General features: G+C 44.6%; 1 protein-coding gene across 7 annotated transcripts in view; it reads right to left on the bottom strand.

Moving 5' to 3' along the window:
* Positions 1 to 21,205, bottom strand: part of ARHGAP21 (Rho GTPase activating protein 21) — a 117,449-nt gene that overhangs the window by 4,257 nt on the left and 91,987 nt on the right. For 5 of the 7 annotated variants that reach the window (XM_075271680.1, XM_075271677.1, XM_075271676.1 and 2 more), the window contains 16 exons: positions 18,657 to 18,830; positions 14,819 to 14,918; positions 14,692 to 14,731; positions 13,063 to 13,188; positions 12,676 to 12,972; positions 12,410 to 12,480; positions 12,158 to 12,300; positions 10,560 to 10,693; positions 10,316 to 10,471; positions 10,148 to 10,226; positions 8,180 to 8,253; positions 7,150 to 7,239; positions 6,450 to 6,575; positions 6,314 to 6,355; positions 4,594 to 4,699; positions 219 to 250 (listed from right to left, as the gene is read on the bottom strand). In XM_075271680.1, coding sequence (XP_075127781.1) covers positions 219 to 250; positions 4,594 to 4,699; positions 6,314 to 6,355; positions 6,450 to 6,575; positions 7,150 to 7,239; positions 8,180 to 8,253; positions 10,148 to 10,226; positions 10,316 to 10,471; positions 10,560 to 10,693; positions 12,158 to 12,300; positions 12,410 to 12,480; positions 12,676 to 12,972; positions 13,063 to 13,188; positions 14,692 to 14,731; positions 14,819 to 14,918; positions 18,657 to 18,830 — 1,790 coding nt within the window. The remainder of the gene's footprint in view (positions 1 to 218; positions 251 to 4,593; positions 4,700 to 6,313; positions 6,356 to 6,449; positions 6,576 to 7,149; positions 7,240 to 8,179; positions 8,254 to 10,147; positions 10,227 to 10,315; positions 10,472 to 10,559; positions 10,694 to 12,157; positions 12,301 to 12,409; positions 12,481 to 12,675; positions 12,973 to 13,062; positions 13,189 to 14,691; positions 14,732 to 14,818; positions 14,919 to 18,656; positions 18,831 to 21,205) is intronic. The other 2 variants (XM_075271679.1, XM_075271682.1) reach the window with 1 other exon arrangement.

Here is a 21,205-nt window from a genome sequence, read left to right as displayed (position 1 = left end):
CTCTTAACCATAGGTCATTAATGTGTATTCTCCAAAAATCTGTTGTGGGCAAAGCTTTCACTAGAAGGACTATTGTAGCGAGGACTACTAAGCATGGCTCCTCCAGGAACTGTGGAAAGAGCTAGTCAAAGAACATGGAATGGCCGGCAGTTCAGGGCCATGTGTGTGGAGGAGGCCGTGAGAAGAACACATATAAATGGGAATAAAATGGGACATACCTTAGATTTTGCTGAGTCACTAGTAGCGGAATCTGTTGGAAATGAAAAAAAAAAAAGATGGATATGTCAGTGTCATTCAGCGAGGTACCCAATGGCGACAAATAATGCTAGGCTTCATGGAAAGGACAAGCACAGAACAAAATGTGTCAAAGCAAAAGAAAACAAAGGGGATAGTCATAGCTCACAGAAGATGCAAGCTTCACCACAGAAAGCCACCGCCATGAAAGGATGCTGTGAATTGTAGGCAGAACCAGCTCAATGAGAGGAATGGCAAGGAACCCTGTTCTTCAAAATAAAAAAAAAATAAAAAAAAACCACTGATGTTTAAAAAGACCCATCTAAGAACACTCAACCATAGCGGGAGGCCCCCAAACTTAACCCCCAACAGACAAACTACTCTACGTCTGGATCCCCTTAAAGTGGAATATAAAAGGGAGCTATAAATTTGAATTTTTTTTTTTTTTTTTTTTTTAAATTTTTTGGGTTAAAGTTTTTGATTGCAGAGCCAATGAGCAATCGATATCATTGAGTATCGGGTATACTATAGGGGGACGTAACTAGACTGGGCTAGCGCTGTTATGGAATGAGGAATGAACACCAATCGATTATAGGGAAAGAAAACTGAGGCTAGACGAGAATAAAGAGAGTAGAAGGGGGCTAGCCGCGGGTTCGACAACGTCAATTTGGAATGGTAATTTTTTTTTTTTCTACGTAGGTTCAATAATGCGAGAGCTAAGCCCCATGCCACACCCCTTATAGACACATGGCTAATGCTTGTGACTAGAAAGACTAGTAGACCATACCATGCTATCTCTCCTCAGGGTCTGCTTCAGAAATAACAAGAAACGGCAGAAAGACTTTAAGAAAGTAGCATTGATCTGTTTAAAATACTCTCAGCAGAAAAAATTAAAAAAAAATTGTACAGTGCAGGTTTTCTTTAAATTAATACCAAATTCAATTAAAAAAAATTAAATAAGGTCGGAAAAGATAAAATAGTCCATTCACAAAAAACGGGGATTTCTGCAGACAAGGCAGCTACAATGTGGGCAGCAATCCTCCTTCTTCCTACAGTTCCAGCTGTCCATCAGTGACATCATAGAGTCCACTAGTGACATTACTGTGTGATAGACTCCTCCCATTTCGCCTGTTTACACATCAGTATAGATCGGTTGGTACAGTAAAAGGTGAAACAAAATCAAAAATAAAAGCAAAAAGCCCTCGGAACCAAGATTTATGTAGAGATATGGGTTAGCGCACGCTCTACTGTAAAGATTGTGTATACTGTTAGTCATCGAGGACGCCCGCAAGCGAATAAAAGCAAGAAGTGGAGTGCCGCATGCTTTTAGACGGGTGGCGGAGATCCCAGGTGACGTCCGAGAACGTTTACAATAGGGAGTGCGGTCGTCCTTATGATACACAAGTTTTCAAGATGGGACGTGATGACATCACAACTCTGTTCTGAGCGATGACATCACCACTCCTCCGCTGGTAAAGCTATGACAACCCGCTGTCTGTATACAGAGGTCACTTACAGGAGATTTATGGGCGACATGACATCACTTGTGTATTATAAAGGGATATTATTATGCAGTATAACATGCTTGGTTAGTGCAATAGCAGGTAGGGAAAATTTGCTGAGAGCGCCTGTGATACTAGTACTTAGCCAAGGAACAGGTTGCAAGTGGAAAGATAGAAGGGAGAGTAACTTTAGTACACATGTCATAGCCGTCATTACACTTCTCACAGGAGGCCGCCATTTTGTGGGCGGAAACGCCACTCGGGAAACGGTCGCCGATGAACGTTGCCTTGCCGCAGTGATGTCACTACGTAGGACGACATTCATAAGCGGAGTGTCGCTCGCGCCTATAAAATGGCCGGCTATGCTTAGGAGACGCATTCACATTGAAAGAATATACCAGGATTTAAAGCAGTGTCGCACGCTAGTACATGTGGACCCGATTTAGAATAAGAGAGGTTGTCTGGGAGTAGAGAGGAGCCAAAAACAGCGTCATGTCTGTCCATGGGCAGCTCAACCGCATTGGTGGAAAACCAGATAAGGCCCATGGATGCAAGAGGCGTCTAATGCTGGACAACCCCTTTAAGGGAGCCATGTCAAAAAGGCATTAGGCTGTATATTTGTCCGAAACTATGTAACTGACTCAATTCTGACTCTATAGTGTCCGGATGTAGGTTTAGTCTAGGACCTAGGCACAATAACCAATGCTGCTCTGACTTGTAATTCACCAAATAGTGGGACATTTTGGGAGGAAACAATCTAAGGCCGGTCAGACATTAAGAGGTTTCAGATGGTCTATTCTCAACGACAAGCTTGGTCTAAGATGGCTGGTATCTTGGAAGACAAGGACAACTTAAAAGGGCAGATCTCCAATGACTATAGTGATCTTAGGCCTAGTCTGGACTTCCAATGGAAAATCACGGCCACAAAATAGCGCCGCATATACGATCCCGGCTCCCATTGAAATCAATGGGAGCGTATAAGGCCCGCAAAAGCTCCCGCGGTGTAGACGTGCCAGATTACGAGCCAAAAGACATTGTGTGAACCTTCCCTTAGATGGAAACATGGCTGAAATCTCAAAAACTAACGGCCCAATCTTGTTCTTCAACCTAGGTATAAACTACTTTAGCAACCAGATAAGCCAACAGGTCAATCACTAGCTGACTACTTTGATTTATTAGAAGTTATGTGCTCTCCTCAGGAGCGCTGACCCTCCCTGAGATACAACATTTTTTGTACAAAAAGGTGGTCAAACTCTCAATGCCTTGACCTGACTTTCCACCAGTAATGCATTGTGAGTTTGACCTCCTCTTCATACAGGAAACACTGAGAATTGGAGAAAGTGTCAGTACTCTGGAGGGGAGCACATAACTTCACAATAAAGCTGTCAGTAAATGATTAAACATCATAACACAACAACAGGGGACACACAACTTTTACAGGAGTGCTTCTTTAAACCTCCCAAGACCCCCTTACCTCATACTGAATACCAATAAGCACACAAGGGGAACCCTCTATATCTCACACTGGTTGCATTTCTTTTAATAAGTTTATGGATCAGATGACAAACATCTTGTAAGTGACCTAGTCCAGGAGAGAGATAGTGAAGCAATGCAATGAGCATCTTCTTCTAGAAGTGCAGTATCAGGTCTCCCTATTGCCCTATTGTCCTTTTTGGGGTGTATTCAGATTTTTACCAGCCGTGCAGCACTGCTTTAAGACCCGGATCAGTTTCGGTACCATGCAATCCATTACACCTCAGAGCATTTATACAGGTAACTTGCAGGAGATATTCATAGGATTATCAGTAATAGAAGAACAAGTATGCTCTATAGTATATACCGTACAATCTGTGCAGAAAACCTACAGCAGGATTCAACTCAGTCTTAACCAACTGCGGCTGATACAAGGATAATTCCACCCAAAACTACACTTATCTATCGGCCATGCCCTATATATAGAGAGTCCCACCACCTCTCCTGACTGCTCTATTCTAGGAAGTACTTGTATTTCTCATGAAAATATAGAACTTTTTAGCTTACAAACCTGCATTGTGCTGTCCCTCTGTTATTCCTCCTGGAAATTTACAAATAAGCTGACAATTGGGTGTTACCTGATAGAGGTGTGGCCATACAAAGTCTCAGACTATGTAGGGCCACACCCCTATGAAATGGGGAATAGTAACACCCAGTTGTCAATTTACTTATAAGGTTTACAGTAAGGATAACAGCAACACAAATTTCACAGAAAAAAAGGGGTTGAAGAATTTTTATTTCATGGCAAATACAGGTATTTACTTCAACAGTCATGTAAGAAGTGGTGACAGGTCCTCTGTAAAGGAGTTGTCTAGGGTCTGTGTTTTTCCAAAAACAGCGCCACACTTGTCCACTGGCTGTCTCCGGTATTGCGGCTGCAAGAAAATAGCGCCAAGCTGGTTGTAGACAAGTCTGGCGCTATGTATGACAAAAACCAGACTTTCTACCACTGGACAACCCCCTTGAAGTGGTGGGCGGAGCTGTCAAAATATGCCGACATATCCTGGCTCCACCCCCTTTTTCAACCAAGGAAAATCTAAGCACCGCCCAAGAAATACCCATGATCTGGCAAATTTAGGACTGTCCAAATTGCAGATCCAGATTGACCGGTTCAAATTGACGGCCATTTTTTTCCCCCAGTATTGGTTGGAATTATCCTTCACATTTTACAAACAAGGAGATTTGGAGGACTGAAGGGATATAAAGCAGGAATATAAGATTGAAGAGGCGTTCGCAAGAACCTAGGAACCTATGGATAATAGGAGAGGCCGAGTGTGCTTGGCTTAGCCTGCGGGTTAACGCTTTCTGCGCAGGCAAGAGTTACCTGATACGTCTCCAGGGGACAAGCCGGTCCTTCCAATGTTGCTGAGTAAATGATCTATGTTTGGCACTGGCTGAGACTCTACTGTGCTTTCCTCCTGTACAGCTGTCTACAGTTAATAAACAGAGATCTCTTCAACATCATCACACATATAAACTCTACCAGTCCAGAAATCTACAACACAGTAGTCAAAAAGCAAGGCGCTGCACCCCAGGCTATAGTGATCATTAGCCTGGGGTGCAAGTAACCCCTTCAGCACTCCTAACATGTTTTTTTTAGTAATTAGTTACATCATAATTGTGTCCCTCTGTTACTCCTCCTGGAAATTTATAATGCAATTACCCTCATCAATAGGGTGGGTCACTAAACACACTTTTAGTACTATTTGGATAGTGTAGGGATAAACCAAAAATTGATAAGAGTAAGGATAGCACTTTACTTTATTCATCCATTGCCAGGAAGAGTAATAGAGGAGGCTCAATGCAAACTTCTAGGAAAGGTTCATTGGAATGCAAATAGTTACTAAATTGGTCATGTCAGGAGAGATGAGAAGCATAAAAAAAGTAAAAAAATCACCATGCATCGAAAGGGCAATATATATATATATATATATATATATATATATATATATATATATATATATAACCCAATAAATACACTATGGTACAATGAAGACTTGCATGGATAAGCAAGCAGTCAAATATGAGTATTCCAGGTATCTTAACCAAAATTGGAGTCACATTGTGGTCCCAAGGGGGCTGCTACTGCCACTTCTAGTCACAAAAAAAAAAAGTTGCAGTACCCTACAGATTCACAATGAAACTCCATTTACATACAAAGAAGCCGCAAGATTACAGGGATCTTTGGTTACTCCTTTGATGGGAGTTGCAGCCAAAGTTGCCATGTATCCATAGCCTTAAAGGGAACCCGCCAAGATCGATTCCAATGATATGCAGCCTTCTTCCGCACTTTGCCGATTGACAGTCTTATCCCCATTACTGGATGTAGGGAGAAAACTGTCAATCAGCCGCTGTTACTCCTAAGTAACAGACCTTTAGAATCAGCATGTCCAGAGAGAGGGCAGCACAATGGACCTGACGCGTTGCCTTTAATGACAGGTGTAAATTGGTTGGTTCATGACAAACCTGTAAAGCATGGTGTCTACTCAAATGCTTTTTATTTTTGTAAAATTAATAGTATTCCAAAGGAAGGCAAATAATGTGAGCATTGAGGGAAGGAGAAGGATGGAGGTGCTATAGAGTGCTAACCATGGATCACAAGTCACGTCTGTGTCTTGTATGTACAACACAGGCAATAAAAAGATGCAGCAGAGTCAACTCCGTCATGGTGACCTCACCATCGTATCAGCGTTGGTATAATACTATAATGCAGGTATCAAAGTGAGACTGTCGCAAGAACAGGGTTCCGGTGACACGCTCCCTTTATAGTGAACCTATCATGATTGAGATCGAAACAACTGCATGACAAAGTCAGCTCTGCTACATCTAGATTTCCAGAAGACACAGTAAAGTGAGGAATGGTCTTAAACTATACAGAAACTTTGCCAGTGTTCTGGATACTTGTAGGGATTTCCTTTCCGCTCATTATTAACCCCCAGGAGAGTAACACTTTGTGCACGTCCTTGGTACCAGAACTATAACTACTACTCAGTCTTCCAGTGACCTCCTTAAGAAAATAAACATGAACTGGAGACAATACTTACAATTGGCTCGTCTGCACTTTCATCACCGAAAAACCAATCGTGCTAAAAGAAACATATAAGGAACATCATAAGGTCAGACTAAAGGTCACCTACACAAACAATGAAAGATACAACACAACACACAGATGTCACTTACACATTGGATGAGGGTTTCCACTATCTTGTACTGGTCAGGCATGTGCGTGACCATGTGCGTCATGTTGTCTTCTGATGTTCTGACCAAAGTTGGACCGAACACAATGGCCAGGTTTCTGGGCTCCATCTAGTAAAGAAAAGTCTAACTGTATCACCTCATAGACACACAAAGGAAGGATCAGCGCCAACTACTGGATGAAGGAGGGATCACAGTTTATAGGGAACGTCACCAAAAATGGATTACTTTTTTACATTTTTCTGTGATTTTCTTTTTTTTTTTTTAAAGACTGTAGTTTTAATTTTCCATCTATGGTATATTAAAAAGGAACTATAGCCTACAATTTTTTTTACTGTGGCCACAAAGCCTAATAATAGATGGCTACTTGCCAACTGTGCAGGGAGATTATTTGCAACAGTCGCCTCTATTAAAGGGGTTTTCTGAGAATATAGAATAGGATTCTGCTGTAGATGTGCAGTTAGAACGACAGCCGGTCCACGTAAGGATTGCCTTATTCTGCAAGCTTCTGTGCATGGATTGTTCCACCACGCATGTATAGTGGGTTGCAAAAAGTGAGATACCCATACACATGGTCGTTGAACATTGGGGTAGAATATATACCAAAATCGGTGACGAAGTGATCCCTCCCTTCTAGGTCAGCATGTAATGTGATCAGATTTCAGGTATAACTTTGGCTAGTCACCTTATTTTTCTCTGAATTTTCCGCCACGGTCTTCAGATGTGTGCAAAGGAACTTGAGCGTTTCATAGTGATGCTCTGGTAGATCGAGGATCTGAAAGTAACCACAGAAAAGTGATGTGTAAGGTAAGCATCAGATAGAAATATAGGACAAACGTTCAAGGTGCACGGACACTGCTCACATACACCAGCGGAGACTTCAGTATGGGAGCAAGACTGGTATGAGAAACCCGGCCAAACTGGGTGAGACCCTTGATGGGCCAAAGGCTGGATATCATCTTGCCAATCATGAAACAAGTTCAACTGTTCGTGCCATATTATCAGTTGTGACGCAAACATACCATATACTTTAAGATATCTCCACACATGCACACTTGGCCGGGCTGATCAGTGCACACGCACTAAAGCGGGAGAGCTAGGAAAACCTCGGTCAGACTCCTATGGCAGAAAATTAATTCCCCAGAACCGAAACGATCAGACGACCTTATCTAGATCTCCCATGTTGGCTGTACTTCGTTTTGGTCCTCAAATGGGTCATGTGACCAGGATTAAGCCTCGCCACGCTCTAACAACGACTTACGTGTGGACAGGGCGTCAGTTTTTCATTTAATTCCTATGAGTGTATCAATATCTTATAGGAATGAAAATTCCGGTCCACAAATAAGACGCTGTGTTAGTTGGAAGTCCTTATTGCTGGTCACATGACAGAGCTGAGGACCAGACGGGAGCAGATAACTCACAACCACTGGTAATAACTAGAGATGAGCGAGTACTATTCGAAACGGCCGTTTCGAATAGCACGCACCCATAGGAATGAATGGAAGCGGCCGGCACGCAGACTTTGCCGGTGGCTGGCCGCTTTCCCCCCGGCTGTGTCCACTCATTCCTATGGGTGCAAGCTATTCGAAACGGGAATATATATCAAGTACATAAACTGAACCTACAGTTTTATTCATATATATATATATATATATATATATATATATATATATATATATATATATATATTCAATATTGTATGGCCTGAACCTTACCAGTCTTTTTAGGGCTATGAGCCTTTCCTTGGGGTCTTCCTTGCGGTTTGCTTCAATGAAGTCATTGTATTTCTCTGAAAGTAAAATGTATAGGTTTACAGGTGCAACCATCTCATATCCTTATAGCAGATGGCACTCTAGGAGTGCAACACACATACTAAAAACCCTCGAGTTTTGTTTTTTTTTGGAAGAAAGCGGCCATTTTCTTAATCTTGAACAAGCTCTTTAAGTATTGGAGACTGTGCTTGGAGCCTTTCAGCATATACCATGGTATGCGTGTACGTGCTTGAGAGCGCCAGATTAAGAAAGTATTGACTTTTTTTTTTTTTTTTTTTTTGGAACACCGGCTCATTTTACCTAAACTTGAATAGCGTGACAATCTGGCAACAAAAACCAACAAGCTGCACTTAAGTGTTAGCAATATTTGCTGCGCACAGAGGTCAAGCACCGAATCTATGAACAACCCTTTGGACGTCTTCCAGTAGCAGTGAACACACTGAACTCTTATACTTTTGGCTCTTTCCACCAGTTCCAAAGACAAGGAAAGGAGCGGCAGGACACAAACTATCCCACCACACCATTCAGGCTCTTGTTCTTACTCCAGAAGAGATCAGGATGCCCCCAATTCTGACATTCGGTGAGGGCGCTAACAGCTGGATTAATTGGTCAGTGGATAGGTGATAAATTCTACCAATGAAATATCCCTTTGAATTACCTATCCCTCTATTTCTGACCACTTTGTAACCACACATTCTGTGTAATCCCTATTTCATACCAACCTTAAAGGGATCCTGTCATTAGATACCTTTTTTTCTCCCTAACACGTAGGAATAGCCTTAAGACAGACTATTCTTCTCCTACCTTTAGATGTATTCTCCACGCCGTCGTTTGGTAGAAATCCCGGTTTTCTTTGGTATGCAAAAAGAGTCCTCTCGCAGCACTGGGGGCGGTCTTCAGTGCTCCGACAATACTGGGGGCGTCCCCAATGCTGCGAGAGAACTCTCCAGCGCCACCTCCATCTTCTTCTGGAACGCCCTCTCCCTGTGTCTTCTTCCGTCCTGGGTTTCAATCTTCTAGGCCTCAGGCAGAGTCAATTGTGCATGCCCGGGCCACAAGAAAATGCCTGTTTACACCAGCTTACTGTGCAAGCGGCCATTTTCTTGTGACTGTTGGCATGCACAGTCAGGCCTAGAAGATTGAAAGCCAGGATGGAAGACGACACAGGGAAAGGGTGTTCCAGAAGAAGATGGAGGCAGCAGCGCTGGAGATTTCCCTCGCAGCATTGGGGTCGTCCTCTGTGCTGCGAGAGAACTCATTTGCATGAAGAAAACCCAGATTTCTACCGAACCGCGACGTGGAGAAGACATCTAAAGGCAGGAGAAGAATAGCCATTCTTAAGGCTATTCCTACGTGTTAGGGAGAAAAAAAAAAAAGGGTATCCAATGATAGGATCCCTTTAAGATAAAAGCAAATCCTATGCACACTATTAATACTCAGCACCGCATCACGGTTCTCTGCAACTGATTCACAAAATGGAACAGGAAGTAGACAGCTCCATTCTGTGTAGTGGTGAGACCAGGTACTGCAGATCAGCTCCTATCTACCTGAACAGGAGCTAAGTTGCAGTGACTCAGTTCAGTCACTACACAGAAAATGGCGCTGTCTTCTTCCTGCTCCATTCTGAGTAACAGCTGATGAATGGGGTGCCTGACGTCAGACTCTCACAGATCGGATACTGCTGACTTATCCTTGGGATAGGTCATCAGCATCCCATTTAATCATGGCAATCAATTGTTATGTCTGGCTATAGATTCTCCTTACAGCGGTCACTGCAGGAGAAATTTACTATTACATTGAGTCATTCACATGGTTGTATTGGTTGGACCTTACCCCAATAATACAGACTCTTAAGGTATATGGTCTTTGAGAGACAGTATAAATAGTCACAAATGATGTAAAGGTTCTTACCATTCGTAAACAGTGGTTCTGGAAGCTTACGGAAGAAGGACTTCAGTAGACTGCTTATGACATTCAGATCCCGCCATTTCTATGGTAGAAGGAGGAAGAAGAGTTAACAATAAGCAGTGGGTGTCTTTGGCATTAAGTGGACCCCAGAGTACACACTGACAGACATACATCATCTTCCAGATCAATTTCTGTGGTTCCCTTGTTGAGCTCTTCCTGCATGCTGGCAATAGCGGCGTTATTCCCGGGGACTCTGTATATGCCCGTGTTCTCCAGCCCTCGCTCTTCTACCAATTTACAGCAGATATCCACTATCAGCGGCACATACTGAAAACAAAACAAAACTTGTGATAAGCTGAGCAGTCACCATAGAGGAAGACTGTATGCGGGCGAGGCGAGAGGGAACGCCATTTACTTTATTGGAGTGAGCAGGGGGGCAGTCATCTAGACGAACGCCAAAGGTACCACCGCCAGCTGGCTTCCTCTTCCTCATGATGTTGTTAATACCTCGCCTCCACGTTCCTTTGTCTTTAGGTGGACTGGTTTCGTCTTGAAGGAAGAGAAGAAAAAAAAAGTCAGAAGTGTTCATGAACTTACCAACCTTATGAGCAGACTTGTCTATGAATGAGTCAAAAGATTAGGAGAAGTGTTAGTCAGCAGAACGCACGGTTATGGGAGAGTGAGAAAGACATCCCATACATCTGACCTGATTTTACATCATATTCTACCTTAAGACCAGGGTTACAAAAGTTAGGAATAAAGAACACTAGGGGACATCCATTTACGGCTATGGGGCTGCCAGAGATTGCGCCCCTCCCATAGTAGTAAATGGAGCTCTGGTCACACAAGCACACTGGTGCTCTATTCATAATCCGGCATCGGGACTTTCAGTCCGCCATCCTTATTGCTGGGGAACCTAGCAGTCAGACCCCCAGTCATCTGACACTTATCCCCTATTCTGTGACTAGGGAATAAGTGTCCTTAATGGTACAACACCTTTAAAGGGATATCATTAAAATCACATTTTTTCTCGATCACACATAGGAGTAGCCTTAAAAAAGGCTATTCTTATCCTACCTTTTAGATGTCTTCTCCACGCCGCCGTTCGGTAGAAATCCGGGTTTCCGTCTGTATGCAAATTAGTTCTCTCGCAGCACTGGGGGCGGTCCCCTGCGCTCAAACAGCACTGGGGGCGTCCCCAGTGCTGCGAGAGAACTCTCCAGCGACGTCTCCATCTTCTTCTGGAACACCCTCTCCCTGTGTCTTCTCCTGTCCTGGGTTTCAATCTTCTAGGCCGCAGGCGGAACAGATTGCGCATGCCCGCGGCCACAAGAAAAAGGGCCGCTTACACAGTAAGCTGTGTAAGCAGCCATTTTCTTGTGGCCACTTACACAGTAAGCTTATGCTTACTGCGCAGTCGGCTCTGCCTGAGGCCTAGAAGTTTGAACCCGGCTCCGGAAGAAGACGCGCAGAGAGGCCGTTCCAGAAGAAGATGGAGGTGGCGCTGGAGGTTTCTCTCGCAGCATCAGGGACGCCACCAGTGCTGCAAGAGAACTCATTTGCACACAGATGAAAACTGGGATTTCTACCGAATGGCGGCAGCAAAGACATCTAAAGATAGGAGAAGAATAGCCTCTCTTAAGGCTATTCCTACATGTGATTGTGAAAAAAATGTGATTTTAATGACAGAATCCCTTTAAGTCTGGGGCTACATTGGCATTTCTCAAAACATAAGAATGCAATGTTGCGCTACTAAATTAAACCTAATGGATATGGTCACCGTGTGACCTAGAACTTGCCAGAAATCCAAACCTGCTGAATTTCTGCATGACCAAGTTCACCATCATTAGCTGCGACCAGGAGCGTGTGATCTGCATTGTTACTCTGGTGCTGTGTGGCCCTAACCTTAAAACATAGGTCAGAGGTACAGCAGATAAGAAAAAGAAAAATACGGATCACACTAAAAATCAATAAATGTAACATATCGGGTATTGCGCTATTATGGATATGAACCTTTGATCAGCTTCCGCTCTGAATCCTGCTTCGGGGAGTGTGGACTCTGCAGCGTTGATCCTGATCTAGTATTGCGGATATTTGGTATAGTGAGGGGCGGGCGGGCAGGTTTGGGAGATGGTTCAAGTTTGTTATTGGAGGATCTGAAATAGAGGGGGGAAAAAGGAAAAATAATGTTAATTTAACTTTTTTTTTATTTTAAAAGAAAATTTCAGATTCTCTACTAGTATAATGTCCTTTAGAGGTCTTTACTTTGCTGCTGCGTTGTAGTCCTTGCGTTTCCGCTGCTCTTCTATGAGGTCTCTGCTCGCCTGGTTCGTTTCCTAAACGGAGGGGAGGGGAGAAAAACAAATAGCTGTACTTACAAGTCTTTATGCACAAGCACAAAAAAATCCAAATGTAAAGCACCATGGAATTAATGGTGCTATATAAATAAACTATAAATAAATAAATAAAATACAAATCAAATCCACATAGTTGGCTCTTAAAGGGGATGTCCTAAGATAACAATACTATACCTCATCATTCTGGTTGCCATTTTCCCGGATCACATTGATCCAGGCCAACATTTCATCCCTGTCTTCGGCTTGGAAGAGATACTCCCGGTTGGAAGTTGTAACCCGGAACACGTTCTTCCTCTTTGTCTCGCTGTACGATATGTCCGCCAGACACCCGGTAATGTTTATTGGCTGCTCCTCTTCAGACTGGGAGGATAAATGTCCAGTCTGGTCCTTCTTGTCCTTGTGCAGATAGAGGGAATTGTTTCGCAGGACAACATAAACTTGTTTCCAAGGCCTCATACTGCCACCAACTCTCTACAACACACAAATACCAGAGAGAGATTCAGAAAATATTACAGACTATCTAAGATGTATGAGAGGACAGCTGACAAAGCCACTACGTACCTTTCCTTTATCGGTGATCAGCTGCCGGAAGTACAGATAACCTTCCTTGTTTGAGTCAATGAAGACGTCTGAGGAAGAATCTTTTCTAGACTCCGAGTCCTCGGAAGACTGCATGCTCTGTGGGACCTGAAAGAAAGGACATGTTAAGTACAACCCCAGGTTTATATAAAAGTCTGATTTTACATGGCAGGGAGAATGCATTGCAATACCAAACACGGACAAGAGTGGCGCTATATTTGGAAAAAAAACAAAACAAAACATTTTTTGCATCCTCTACTGAACGTTTCCAGCATGACGTATACCAATGTCATAAGTTGTGCCCTGTATAACCATGAGGACCAGGGGTCCAATATGTTTTTATTTTCAGATGGTTGAGGAGTATGGGTGCTGCCATCTTGCTTTATAGCAGCCACATGGACCGTAGGAACATGCATGTTGGGTTTTTCCTCTTGTGGGCATCTGGGATCTGTGCAAAGAGGGTGTAAGGAGGGAGGCTGTGACCATCAGCTTGGCAAATGGTGGAACCTGTAATATCTTTACATAGGTGTCACCCGTCTTTGTAATCTGCGATGATAACGAAATGACTACTATGCAGTGATCTCTACAGAGCAGGAAGAGTGACGCTATTATTAGGATCAGTGGTAAAAAAATCATTTAGTATTTTATTGACGCAAAAAATAGGGACATGAAAAGTTTGAAAGATCACCAAAGTAAAAGCTTAAGAATAAGGGTAAATGGGTTTCCAGGCTTATCCATTGGTGACCTATCCTACACTACATAAAAGGATTCCCACCGATCAGGTGTTTAAAGAGACCGCAGTATTTGGATGCAGACAAACCCAAGCACAGTGCCATACATTGGATAGTGGCTGTGCTTGGTATTGCAGCTTAGTCTCATTCACTGGAATAGGACCAAGTTGTGAACAGGCCACGTGGCCAAAAAGTGACATGGTAGTGAAGCAGAATCAGCACTTGGGGAGCGCCGCTATAGCTACGAACAGCCATCCTCTATGGTGTTGGATGTCAGATCCCCACTTTAACTGTTGACCTAAGCCTAGGACATCCATTTAATATTTTCCAATGACAGTTTTCTAGGCATTCTGGTCCCATACTGAGGACAACATCCGGTAATACTCCGGTCCATGCCTTCCTATAGGATGCCGTGTGTGGGATGATTTAATGGAGCGGTCAGATTAACTAGGAGGGGTATACGTGTGATATATGTCTTCTCTATATATGTGGTAGTAAAAGACACAAAGCTTTATAATAGACAATAACGTCAGTACCCGGAGGTGGGGCTCTACCACATAACATGTATAAACCAATAATACATATATATTGCACAACACTTCCAATGAACAACACTTCCTTAGAAAGCTCCCCGAACCCGGACCTTACCTGCCCTAAGGACATCTCACTACTTTTACAAGACCCTTCCCATATACTTCCTGCTAGATTCTTACTCTCCATAGTATGATATCAATATTTCTAGGGATCTCTAAAAGCTCAGACATTGCCTAATATACGCCCGGAGACGAGCCGCACGCTGTGAAGACGTCTACATGCAGCGCATCGGGAAGGGCCATGAATATGGATGTAATTTGTATAGAACAAGTCGAGCGAAACAAACCTTGATGCCTTTCAGGCTGGATACATGCTTCAGAGCCCTGCTGAGAGGAGGAAAATGGGAAGAAAATTACAAGATGATCTCTTACGGGAGGCAATGTGATAAGGAATGAGGGGTTAGTGTAACTTACGCTTTGCCTTCCTCCTTATAGTCATCGAGTCCTTCATCGCAGGATTTAGACCTTTCGGTCTTTGAAGCGGAATGAACTTCGAGAGCGGCTCGAATCGGCTCTGTAAGGAGAGTGATATGGTTAGGTTACGGGTTGTAGACCCCTCACGTGATATACAGATGTAGCAGAGCCAACGGTGTTATTTCAGGATTAGCTATCAATGGCACTGACACAGACGGCCTATAGTAAGAATAGATCAGTGGGTGCCCAATGGAAACACCCTGCAGGCCCATACACATGGGGGAATCTGGGCCAGAAAATGTGGTCTGTACATCGGCTGGACCCAGTGACTTGCATCAAAGTGACTTATGCTGCTAGGAATCCATGTCTGTCCATGGTTTACATTCATATATTGTATATAGTATGGACTGTAGAGCTGTGAAGAGGAGGCAGGGGCCCCTAATAGCACACATCACTAAGACGTAAGACGTTCTGTCTGCTAACTGGGCCGAGAAAATTACAGCCCCAAATCGAGTTCTCATACTGATGTCTTATCCATAGGATAGGTCATCACAATGTGATCTATCAGGGTCCAACACAGATCAGCTGTTCAAACAGCCTTTAGATGGACATGAACAGGAAGCTGATCTGCAGTACCAGCTGTGACCACTACACCGAGAACAGCGCTGTCTGTTTCCTGTTACATTTTCTCAGCTGATGGTTAGGGCTGCCGGGTATAGGACTCCCGCTAACCTGATTTTGAGGACCTATTCTAAGGATAGATTATTGATATTTTTAGCTTTAATTCAAAGGTAAGGCCTTGTACAATTTTTTTTCCCCAATAAGGAATGTGAATATACAGAGATCATGTCGTCCTATAGTAATCATATACAGCGAGGCAAGGACACGGCTGGTCATAAATAACCACAAATGTCAGATGAAAGGCGGATGAACTCAAAGCATGCGGCACGATCTATTTCCACAAACATACCGCAAGCAAATCGAGTGCAGTGACCGGGATACAGTTACATGGGGATTCGGCTTGTCAGTAATATCTGGCCCAGGCTAGTATCAGCACATATGGAGATCATATGGCATATGTACATATACTGCTATCTTGTGTTTGCAACTCAATGTTTTTTAACGGGTCAGCGCTTTTTCATTGGTTGGTCCTATACAAGTTTCTCTCAACTATCCTATTGATCCCTACAAAAGGTTATATGTGGAAAACCGCCAGCCCCATCCAGTTCATATCACTATAACAAACCTGCAGACCCCCTACTGGCCGCTGGAGAAGGTTCCTCTTTCTACCAGGAGATCAACCATGTTCACTGATTCCTGCGCAGTTGGATTTTTCTCTCCAGCCCCCACCCTTCCTGAGCAACCATTTCTATTTGCTTTATAGAGGACCTTTCATGGGTTTGGGCGCAGGCAGTTCCATATACTGCTGGAAAGCCGACAGTGCACTGAATTCAGCGCACTGTCGGCTTTCCCGATCTGTGTCCTGGGTAAAGAGCTATTGGTCCCAGTACCGTAGCTCTTTACAGTCAGAAGGGCGTTCCCGATAGCCTGTCAAGAACGCCCTTCTACACAGCAGTGCCTATAGCTCTGTGCTGTGGAGCGGGGAGGAACGGCCCCTCCCTCTGCTCACAGTGCTCGTCCATAGACAAGTATTATCAGGAGGGGAGGGGGCGTTCCTCCCCGCTCACACTGTACAGCGCGATAGGAGCTGCTGTGAAGAAGGACGTACCTGACTGACTGTCAGGAACGCCCTTCTGACTGTAAAGAGCTCCGGTACCGGGACCGATAGCTCTACCCGGGGCACAGATCGGGAAAGCCGACAGTGCACTTAATTCAGCACACTGTCAGCTTTCCAGCAGTATATAGAACTACCTGTGCCCAAACCCATGAAAGGTCCTCTTTAATACCCAATACGCCAAGCTGGTTCTCTATTGTCAAGTGGGCGGTCCTGGACTGTAGAAGACAGCCATGGACCTACCCTAATAACAGAGAGCCTACTGGGCGTTGAATCCAACAGCAATGACTACTCAGGAATAGTGGGGGCTGGAGAGATAAATCCAACTGCGCAGGAATCAGCGGAAGGGAGTCCATTATGAATGCAAAGAGTTAAAGATGGTGGAGGTGGTGAATGGACCTTAGCGACTCTCCCTCTTAATATGCAGCAGATCAGCAGATTAACCCTTATGTTCCCTGCAGGATTTTGGCCATTTGCGTCTGGGTGAGGCTATTTCTATGTCTTGCATACACCTAGCCTCCAATTCTTGGTGTAGTCTTCCTTTAAGCCACTGGATGCCAATATGGTAAGATCTCATTCACGACCGTGAAAAAACGAAAAAAAGCAAATCATCAACTGTCCCGGTTACCAGCTTGGGCCCTTCACTGGTTTATTCACGTTACATCCAAACATGTATATACAGGCACTTGTGAATTATTAACAGACAAGCATGCAAATATTACAAGCAAATAAATTCTTCAGAAATCCCGCCCAGCGTTGACAAACACGACTAGAACAAACTGGGCTCAAGTATGTAGAAAAGGGCCACAACCCAAGAGCACTGGGGTGCACGCGGCTACTTTACACGCCAATAAGTTACATTACTTGGAATATCCAATTTTAACAAGGTTTTTTGCTCTAGTCTAGCCACTAGGTGGCGATGTTGTTTTCACTGAACTGTATTTGGTAGGATAGCCGAAAATAGGCAACTTGGGAATGGGACTGTGTGTGTTTCGGTTTATAACCAATGCAATGGAACTTTAATACAGGTCAATATACCGTATTTTCCGGACTATAAGGCGCACACAAAATCCTACGATTTCCCCAGAAATTGAAAGTGCGCCTTATAGTCCGGTGCGCCTTATAGTCCGGTGCGCCTTATATATGGATTGAAGCGGCGGCACGCGAGGAGTTAAGCGGCGGCTGCCGGCAAAGTCTGCATGCCGCTTCCATACGTTGCAATGGGAGCATGCTATTCGGATAGTATTCGTTCATCTCTAACTTCAATTGCAACTTCCTACAACTGAAGTTAGAGATGCGCGAATACTATTTGAATAGCGCGCTCCCATTGCAATGTATGGAAGCGGCAGGCAGACTTTGCCGACGGCCGTCGCTTAAAGGGATTCTACCATTAAAAGAAGTTCTTTCCTCTTGACCACGTTGGAATAGCCTTAAAAAAGGCTATTCGTCTTCTACCTACTGCCATAGCCAGCGCCGCCTTCTTCCTCTGCTGCGTCCTCCAGTTCTGTGTCGTCTTGTTTGGGCCTCATGGATGACGCATGCGCAGTCGGCTCTGGCTGCGAGAGCCTGTTAGAGCAGACGGCGCAAGCGTCATCCATGAGGCCCAAAGAAGACACAGAAGGGGCGGACGCAGCTCAGGAAGAAGGCGGCGCTGGCTATGGCAAAAGGTAGGAGACGAATAGCCTTTTTTAAGGCTATTCCGACATGGTCAGAGGAAAGAACTTCTTTTAATGGTAGAATCCCTTTAACTCCTCACGTGCCGAGCGCTTCCATTCATTTCAATGGAAGCGTGCCATTGAAATGAATAGAAGCGGCTGGCACGCGGGGGGTTAAGCGGCCGCCGGCAAAGTCTGCCTGCCGCCTCTTTCAATCACATATAAGGCGCACCGGACAGCGCTGCGCCTTATAGTCCGGTGCGCCTTATATATGAACCTAGGCAGGACTATAAGGCGCTCATGGGTAATGCGCCTTATAGTCCGGTGCGCCTTATAGTCCGCAAAATACGGTATATATATATATAATCGTGCAATAATAAGAGGTGGCCATATATTCATTCAAGATCAATGCTAAATGCAAGGAAGAAAAAAAATAAATAAAAATTACCGTTATCATGAGAGTGGAGACGGCGTAATGAAGGTGCAGAAGAAGTGGGGCTGGGAGGAACGGTAGTGATGGTGGGAGGCTGCGGCGGTGGCGGCTGCTGCACAGATGTGGAGATCACAGCAGAGGCTGGAATGTTTGCTATCTCGTGGTCGATACTCGGACTGCTCGGCTCATCTGCAAGGGGGAGAAAAGAAAACATTCCAGAGAATTACCATTCTGCCGTCTTTACATCCAACCTCATTTCCATACGACGCTCTCCATGTCAAATAGAAAACCCTGATTTATAAAAGTAACACAAAAAAGGGAAAAAATGCAAAAATAACAGTATAAAAGAACGATAGACCTAAGAGTGAGCAACACCAGCCTGTAGGGCGGCCAGAAATAATTCCACCATGCCATTGTCCTACTAATCCAATAGAGCTAATAGATCGATTGTCTTTTTATCTACTCGGACAACCCCTTTAAGACCTAAACCCTAAGGGCTAGTGCACACGGGGCTAGTGACCGCGTATTATGGTCCTGATTTTGACGTGGTAAGTGCGTCAGAATCGGGACCAAAACGCGCCTGCCACGGCTAGCCGAGACTGTCGCGGCTTCCCATTCCAGAGTAGGCCACAATGAATGGGCATAGTCTGGAGGGATTGTCTTGGCGCGGTGTCCGCCTCAAGAAAGGGCAGCTCGCTTCTTTTTAAACCACTAACGGAAAAAATATCGCTATGTGAGGGGGCGGATTTGGAGGAGGATTCTGCACCAAAACCCACCCCCTCTTGCCCAGTGTGAACAAGCCCTTAGGCCTTCTGTGTAAGGTAGACACATGTTATAAAACCAAGAGCTTACCTCAATTGGGGAGGGGGGGGGGGGAGGCGTGCACCCTCTTAAAGGGATAACCTAACCAGACAACTCTCTTTAAAATGGGATGACAAAGGCATAGCGGCTTTCTTCTAAGAAGTCGGGCTCATCTGTGCAGTGGTATCGCAGCTTAACTATCCACAAAAAGGGGCACTCCAAGGAGTTTTTTTTTTTTTTTACCTACCCCCAAAGGTTTTTAGATGTTGTAGTTTGGTGTTCATCAAGTGATCCGAGCATCTTCCCCCCCACCCCCCCTCCCATTATTACTGCTACTTACCTGTGCTATTGGGGCAGGTTTTATTATAAGATGCCCCCCACAGCACAGGTAACTTAAGTGGGAGGTGGTGGAGCAACCCAGGGGACTGACTCCAATTGCATGACCTGGGATCAAAACAGGCGTGGAACCACTGAATAAAAAACTTGAAGACCCACGGGGTTGGGGGACGTTAAAGCTCCCTGGAAAACCCAATTAAATCAAGCGGAGTTGCAATGCCACGCACAACCTGTGGACAGGGGTGGAGCTGTTTATGAGAGAAAGCAGCCAGGTTTTTCTACACCTGTATTAGAGAGCAGTCCGTGGCCTGGGGTCCCGTGGGAAGCCCTCACACAATCCAAAAATACTTACTGATCGGTACGGCCCCACCCTCCTGTATCTCAGCAGACCCTACAACAATTATAGCCTATATATAACCACCCCCACGTATGTCTAGAACAAAGCTATATACCCCTCAGGTCCAAGAAGGAGTCCCCGTAGGGCGACATACCAAGGCCATCTTCTATTAATACTTCGTAGAAGTCCCGACAGTCCAAGCAAGTCCAGCAAACGCCGGTTTCGACGGCCAAAAGTGCCATAGCCCTATTCTTCACACCACAGACAGAACACCCTCCATATAGCCAGGGCTAGAGCCGCCTCGTATAACAGGCTACATCAATAAACCAGCATAAAAAGTACAAAAAGTGGTAATAAAGGACGAGGAGCTGAATGCAAGACCCCGGCGCACCCGAGGTGATTTCATCTAGATGTGCGAGGCATCACATCCAGCCCCGGGAATAGTAACAAGCAGACTTTTGTTCTGGCCTCTGCTAGAGATGCATTGTGCTCTGTCACATCACAAGCCGCCCTGCAATAGAAAGGCCGGCACTGCAGGCTGCAGCACAAGTTGGTACCAGAGCGGGGGGCGAGGGATCAATTACAGACATTTCCAAAAAAAACAACTTCCTGCCAATGAAATATTTGTCGATAACTGCCCTGTTGCTCAAGTCCATGAATCAGTAGGGTAGAAACCTGTTTGGCTCGTCTACAAACGTACGACATGCAAATACGACACTTATCAAGAAGATGGTGAGGGTTCTGGGAAGGAAGTTTGCAAAAATTGGCCCTAAAGGGTTGTATGAGGACTGTTCTCTCCTCCAGAAATACTGCCACTCCCGCTCATGGTATTGCAACGTATCCTTTCTCAAGAAAATTGAACGGAACGGCAATATTTGACATAACCCATAGGTGGCGCTGCTTCTGAAAGGAATAAGACAGGCATTTAATGGACAACCCCTTTAACCCTATTTGAGAAAGAGGTAACACTATATATCACAGAGCTCAGCTTCTCTCCTCCATCATATAACCCTATATATCACAGAGCTCAGCTTCTCTCCTCTATCATATAACCCTATATATCACAGAGCTCAGCTTCTCTCCTCTATCA

Source organism: Leptodactylus fuscus, chromosome 4, assembly GCF_031893055.1.
Source record: "Leptodactylus fuscus isolate aLepFus1 chromosome 4, aLepFus1.hap2, whole genome shotgun sequence".
Classification (NCBI taxonomy): domain Eukaryota; kingdom Metazoa; phylum Chordata; class Amphibia; order Anura; family Leptodactylidae; genus Leptodactylus; species Leptodactylus fuscus.
Note: the sequence above shows the minus strand (reverse complement) of the source record. Positions and strands in the feature narration are given on the sequence as shown.